The sequence below is a fragment of the Oncorhynchus mykiss genome, chromosome 28, assembly GCF_013265735.2.
Source record: "Oncorhynchus mykiss isolate Arlee chromosome 28, USDA_OmykA_1.1, whole genome shotgun sequence".
In the NCBI taxonomy this organism is placed as follows: domain Eukaryota; kingdom Metazoa; phylum Chordata; class Actinopteri; order Salmoniformes; family Salmonidae; genus Oncorhynchus; species Oncorhynchus mykiss.
The window spans coordinates 35,918,963-35,926,563 of NC_048592.1; the positions used below are offsets into that span (position 1 = coordinate 35,918,963).

A 7,601-nucleotide genomic window follows, 5' to 3' on the forward strand; every position below is an offset into this window, starting at 1 on the left:
TGCAATGTATTTTTGTATTATGTTTTTAGAAATTGAGTGTGTAATGTACAGTGTCTAAGATAGTTTTCCCCTCGATACATTAAAGTTTTTCCTATCCTGCTGTACCACTTAATGGAGGGTTCAGCCAATCTAGATGGGAAATTAATGAAATGAATGTTGAGTTGTCTATGTATTAGGCCAGTTGTGACATCACAATAATTAGTTATTTACTTTTGACACTACCCATGTTATATTGTAAATAGAGTCATTACTTACAGTTTTAGTCATTTAGCTGATGCTCTTCTGCTGAGCGATTTACAGGAGAAATGAGAAATGGTCAAGGGCAGAGATTATTCTTTCACCTATCCTATTGTGTACATATCAGGCTAGTGCTAGACATACTACCTCTTCTATTACTGGTTTTGTCATTTGACTTGTTGTTATTGATTACTGTACTGCAATGTTGAGGGAACTAGCACACAAGCATTTCACTGCACCTTTTCTACCTGCTATTAAACTGTGTACACAGCATTTACATTTGTTATTATTTGATTAGCTAGCATCATCCCCTGAATTCCGATTAGTTAACATTTCCCTGATATTAGGATTATCGTGGATGCTGCATCTACTGGCCTACATAGGACAACTCAAGGTACGGCTCAAAATATTGGATTAACTAACTCCGGTGTCAAACATCTAATAAAATGACCTGGTGTTACTTTGTGACAACACAGTTATCATAATCTTGGGCTATGAGTTTTTTGCTGTGACGTTTAAGCCATCAATTGAACCCAACAAAGAACCATACATGCATCTATTAGGGACAATTTGAGTTATATGACATTTGTAGATATAATATATACTCATCCAGTTATATCTATAACACTAGAAAATGTCATATCAACACATTTTCTAAAAACACAGATTTAGGTTCTTAGTTAAGGTTTCAATAGCCAACCTTACTAACTACTACGGGTATAATTCATGCTTATTTTAACACTGGCAAACAAGCAGGCAGCATTATGAAATTCTTCGGTTCATGAAATGTAATTTTAGTGAAATAATTTTTGGAGAGAGGAGAAGAGAAAGATCAACGTCGAGTCCTGTCCTTGCCATTGAAGTTAATCTTTGCATTCAGGCTATTTTAAGTGGATTGGGTATTGTCATACAGGCTGGTTCATGTATGGCTGAATACACTGTATAAAGCCATACACAAACCTCATTAGGACAGACAGTTGGTAAATACACCATTCTTCATTTTCAATAAATGTTTTGATACGTTTTTAAAGTGAATTTACCTAACATTTCAGGTGATTCAAATGACTTCCTTCCCGACATGTTCAGCTCTCTTAAAAAAAAAAGGTCCCATTATATTTCCCCAAATAGTGATGTTCTGTTCGCAAAACGTTTAACTTAAAAGTTTTCCCCAAATAAATGAAAATGCTCCCCATAAGTGTGTATCCCCTATACGGTAGAACCTACAGATGATAGGATGTTGCTTTACAGTACTGCATTTATTCCAGTCTTCTTCAAAATCAGTAAAGCCTAGAGTCCACTACGAAGATTACAGCACAAGCACTTTCCTGATGGAAAGTTGAAGGTTATCTCCAGACATAACTCGTCACAGCTATGACTCGGCAAACGGGGTTCGCTCTGCTGATCGGCTGCCAAAAGGGCAGATTAGACTAAGGGAGCGAGTGTGTGCCAGTTTAAGAGTCTGGATCAGTCTATATGTCGCTTAAATTGCAATCGAGTCCAGATTTGAGAGGATTAAGAAAAGAAGAAAAAATGTCTCAGTTGCAACAACAACAAAAAAAACCTGTGTACGTACACTAACCATTTGAAAAGTTAATATGAATTTACTCTGAACACCCGCGTCAAAAGTGAACAGAGAGATGGCCTCATCAAGCCAATGTCCTGGAAAATGATCACAGCGGGATCTACTCTCATTTAATCCCCCCCCCCCCCGGCCAGACATCCCTCCAGCAGGTCCGAGATCAGATCCGCCAGCTCAATGGCAGTCTTGTGACGCTGCGGGTTTGCCGTCATTCCACCAACAAGGATTTCTATTGTGCCAATGTGGTGTTTTCTGTTGACTCAGATGCTAGCGGTGACTGCATCTGCCTGAATTATTGAATGCATTTGGAAACATTAGCGAAAGTAAAATGTTCTATGCATCAGCTGTGTGTGCCAAATGTAATCAATCACACACACACACACACACACACACACACAAACACAACACTTCATTTATCATCCAATGTACAAACTCTGGATGACAGTTCTAAAAAAATACCTAGGCTGCCTGTTCTGTATGAGACCGTCTTAGAGACAGTCACAGCTATACATTGGCAGAGGAATCTGGGGTTTCCTGTTATGTCGTGTCAGTCAGTACCTTCCAGAGTCACAGTACACAACACTCAATCACCCTATAGGACATTACTTAAATTATTTTTCCTTTATTTAACTAGGCAAGTCAGTTAAGAACAAATTCTTATTTTCAATGACGGCTGCCTTTTCAGGGGCAGAAACGACAGATTTGTACCTTGTCAGCTCGGGGATTTGAACTTGCAACCTTCCGGTTACTAGGCCAACGCTCTAACCACTAGGCTACCCTGCCGCCCCAATGACCGGTTGTCTAAACTGTAAGCTTGGTAGATAGCTAAAAAAAAAAGTAAACATTTGAAATAAAACAATAACTCATTGCCATGATGATTTGCCAACACATCTATAGCGCTAAGTCTCTGTAAACAGTATGTCAAATATGTGGAAAAGAGAATAGGCTAACAGATAATTACAGTCATTATTTATAATAAATAACACAATTGCAGTCTTTTATTGTGTTGGATTTGTCATTCAAATCTGACCAATGCTGAACCCTTGTCAAGTTTGACAAAAGGAGGGCTGATGCCCCCCAAGGGCTAGGGTGGTATACTGCCAAGGGCTAGGGAGGTATACTGCCAAGGGCTAGGGAGGTATACTGCCAAGGGCTAGGGAGGTATACTGCCAAGGGCTAGGGAGGTATACTGCCAAGGGTTAGGGAGGTATACTGCCAAGGCATAGGGAGGTATACTGCCAAGGCATAGGGTGGTATACTGCCAAGGCATAGGGAGGTATACTGCCAAGGCATAGGGTGGTATACTGCCAAGGCATAGGGAGGTATACTGCCAAGGCATAGGGTGGTATACTGCCAAGGCATAGGGAGGTATACTGCCAAGGCATAGGGTGGTATACTGCCAAGGGTTAGGTAAGTATACTTTTTTCTTTAAACTAGTATGTGAAGTTTACAATAGAAATAGACATTGATTATTAGGCCGTTTCTATGAAAAGTCTTAATCATACTGGGTCCTAGCAGGAGAACAGTACTCTAAACAGCACTGTAAAAGGCATACCTACATAGAGAACAGACATTTTATGAAATACATAAACTGGGGTTTCATACCTGGACGAAAGATGGGAAACACACTGCCCATGAAAGCAAAAGAGAAAAGAGGCTAATGTTGGTAATCTGTTGTTTCCACCAGGACGCAGTCAATGCAGTTTCCTCATACTCGCCGTCTCCTAGAAACCACAGAGGTGGTGCCTTTCAAGCCTCCTCATAAAAAAATCTAACAGGCATTCCTCAGAGCGACGGCGCTAACCATATTGAGTGGAAAAACTCTGCAAACAAACCTGGCTTTCAGTCTCTTTGTACGAATGGCTCGTTCTAACACGACACACCCTGTCCTAAAGCCCCTTGACACACACACATACAAGTACACAGGGGAAACAGTATCATCAGTAGGCCTTCACACAGACTCTATGGCAGGAGAACGGACTAGTATGGTATCATAGGTGCCGAGTTAGGGGGTGACTGGGTCAGACAACTCCCATTACCAGACATGTTTAAACATGATAAGTTTGTACACTTAAAAAAACACGTATCTAGAGAATGCAATGGGCGAACACAAACTCAGAAGCCTTGTGTAGATTGCATTGTGTAAAAAGTTACCCACCACATGGTGATTTGATTGACTGGACACTCATTGGCCCATATTGGTATGACCATGACTTTGTTCAATTGTCAGAGCACCGAGTAAGCCTACTGCTGAATGTAAAAAAAAATAATAATAATGTTTTTTTATTTTTAAATGATGTGATAAAACATTGAAGGGAGGAACGGAAACCTGCAGCTCATCAGCTCTCAAAAGTTGGACCGTTTTTTGCAACGGAGGCCTATACTATGTCTACGCCCCCGTCGCCCAATGTCGGAGGCCTATACTATGGCTACGCCCCCATCGCCCAATGTCGGAGGCCTATACTATGTCTACACCCCCCGTCGCCCAATGTCGGAGGCCTATACTAGGGCTACGCCCCCATCGCCCAATGTCGATGACTGCGCGACACCTATATGTGGCATGCTAGGGCCCCTCATAGTACTTCAAAATCATAGTTATTGGATTTCACAGCGAAGTGTCTGTCTACATACCACACTTCATCGCCCATTCACAGGTACCTCATTTGCCAAACCCCAGTCTCACACCTAACCCCTATGCTGTCATAGTCTGTCAGGGGGAAAGTTCTCGTCAGTTGCACAACTGAACGCATTCAACCGAAATGAGTCTTCTGCCTCTGAATCAGAGGGGTGCGGGGATGGGTGATGCCTTAAAAAGCGACGTCCATGTCATCGACGACCGGGGAGCGGATGTTATTGGGGGAGGGGGGGCAGAACAGCAGATTTTTTTCATCTGGCCAGCTCAGGGGTTTGAACCAGCAACCTTACTGGCCCAACGCGCTTAACCGCTAGGCTACCTGCCCACCCCCATCTACACAGCCAGGCCTAAATGATTCCCAGTCACTGCAGAACAGCACTGTTACATTAGCCGTACAAGAACAATAGAAGAGAAGCTCATGACGCTGACGTCTCTGAAGCGTTTTTTAAAAAAAAGGTACAATCTCTAATATTTACCGCAGTTCGATTGTCACTTCACCACCCAATAGCCTGACTTAAAACTATCGAAGCCGGTCGAGACCATGCTACTCTCAAAGGAGGATGTCTCCCATTTTGACGTTTCCCCCCCCCCCCTCACACAAATTTTTGTCATCCATATCTTGCCAATGTATATACTTTGTAGACATGTCATGTGCTCTGCTATTTTTCCCATGGAATCCAACTTGGATGTTTTCGATGCATCACAACAAATTCAAGTGGATAAAGGGGGCAACTTAAGATTGACTATTGAAGAATGCAATGTAATAAATGCCTCCTGAGTTTAGTAATAGCGTCGTACCTCATCAGAGCACAAACTGAGCATGTTTTGCTCCATCGTCTGTAACACACACACACACAGACACACACACACATAGACACAGTAGGTCACAAAAGTGAGTACACCCCTCACATTTTTGTAAATATTTGAGTATATCTTTTGTACTCACTTTTTCTGCCAGCGGTTTAGACATTAATGGCTGTGTGTTGAGTTATTTTGAGGGGACAGCAAATTTACACTGTTATACAAGCTGTACACTCACTACTTTACATTGTAGCAAAGTGTCATTTCTTCAGTGTTGTCACATGAAAATATATACTCAAATATTTACAAAAATGTGAGGGGTGTACTTACTTTTGTGATATACTGTATGTATAGCCTCAAAACTCTCATGGATGGTCAGTCTTTGCATCCATAGCTTTGTCAATTAATTTCAGATGTCACATTGCTTCAGCCCCATCCTTGAGCTATTTACCAAAACAGAGACGGGGTGCAGATTTCCCCTTTAAAAGACATTGTGTGTTTGAGGTACACATGTTCTCCATAGATCTACAGATCTTCAAATGCCTGAAGAAGCATTTTACCTATCAATTTGATACAACAATCCTATATTCTGTGCATCACAAACCATGTCTTAAGAAGGGAGATCTTACTAAAATGAGTTGGACTGTTTAAGGCATTCAAGACATATTTTTATAATACATGATACAATGCCATATTTTGTTTTGTCAATGGCTATACGTTTATCAGAGTTTCTTGAAAACAACCAAAAGAAAAATCATAGTTGTTAGAATGTTAAGATTTTTTTTTGTTTTAAGCTAGCTACAACATTTCAGGCATTACAGCATAAATATATTTAGCAGAAAGGACATGTTTCGCTGTCATGTAAGGCTAGCGGAACAGAGAAATGTATAGAAGTGACAATCATTGTAGCCACCTGAACGTGACCCTTATTGCGCAACGGAAGAGTTCGGCATTCATTGGTGAAATAAAAACAAGCTGTACGTTGCGCATGTCTCCTACACGAATTGAACAATTATCTGAGAAATACAGTACCTGCTCCTTTCGCTTCTGCCAGCGACCGCAGGGGCTTTCTTCCAAGATTTCACTCTCATCCTCGCTCTCTTCCTCTTTCCCCCGAGACCCCGAATTCTTCTCCTCGGACATGGTCATTTCAATCCAGTCAATCCCCCCCCCCCCCCCCCTTTATTCTTTAAGGAACGCGCGTTTATCAACTAAATTCCTATGTTTAGCCTACCAAAATTAATCCGATTTGCATAGGTTGCAAAATGCAGAGACTGTTACGAATTCTACGGTTTAACCTGCAGTCCGCGTCGTCCTCTCAAACCATATCCAACAATCAAATGAGTTGTCAAAACAAGCGCATTCCCCGAGAAAGAGCCAATAGGGGATCTTCCAGGAGGTGCTGCAACACGCACAGCCGCTGTTGAACTGTGCTTGAAGTAAGAGCGGGTGGTATGCCACACTATACAGTCTTTCCATAGTGGCCTCTGCGGCTTTTTGTAAAAAATAAAAAAATAAAAAAGAGAAATGGGATAATCTCAATCGTGCCCTCCTCGTGTCCTCTCTCCTCGTATCCTTCTCAAACCCCATTGGAGGAGAAAGTCAGAGGTCCCGGCGCTCTGACTTTCTCCTCCAATGGATTTTGAGAAAGGATACGAGGAGAGAAGACGCGAGGAGTATACAATTGAGATTCTCCCATTATTTCCTTTCCGTCGGACAAGTTTCTGTGATCTTTGGCCACTTCCTGATTTTTTTCTAATGTAAATACTACCGTAAAAACTGAAACGAAAACGCACACCGATTGTGGGAGAGGACGTCTTTTTTTTTTTTTTTTCCCACCTCCTCCCTAGCATATCTACCTCTCATGCAGTTCCCTCTTTTTGATTTTACATTGTATTTCATAGCCTACTTATGTTTAATAGGCTATTGTACTGATTAGCAATTTCCTTTGGGTTGTACAAGAGAGATTACATTCCATAATGTGTTTAAAGAAATAAAATATTTAACCTTTATTTAACTAAGCAAGTCAGTTAAGAACTTGCCTAGTTCACTGAGACAGCACATGACAAATGCCGAGGATAACTGCCTGGCTCAGGAAGTACGAGGTGAAGGCCCTCGTGTCTCTGACCAGGTTCTTTGGCATCAACGCAGAGACCTTCTCCCTGGCCAAAAGCGTATTTTGTCAATACCCATGTTTCTTTAGGATCCCAAAACCATAAACACAGGCCGGGGGCAGAGAGACAACCGCTTTAATCTCATTTTTCTTTTCTCTTGAACTGCTTACAGGTAAATAACAACAACAAATCCAAAAAAAACAGGGTTGTTCTGGAATTGCGTGGCATTTGCTTC

At 41.6% G+C, this 7,601-nt stretch overlaps 1 protein-coding gene across 1 annotated transcript in view; it reads right to left on the bottom strand.

Moving 5' to 3' along the window:
• The window catches only part of LOC110509091 (nuclear receptor-binding protein 2), a 55,628-nt gene extending 48,807 nt beyond the window's left edge, over window positions 1-6,821 (bottom strand). Inside the window, exon 1 of the mRNA XM_036966073.1 lies at window positions 6,285-6,821. Within this exon, the coding sequence (XP_036821968.1) occupies window positions 6,285-6,401 (117 nt within the window). The 5' untranslated portion in view covers window positions 6,402-6,821. The remainder of the gene's footprint in view (window positions 1-6,284) is intronic.
• Between the last annotated feature and the right edge of the window lie 780 nt (window positions 6,822-7,601).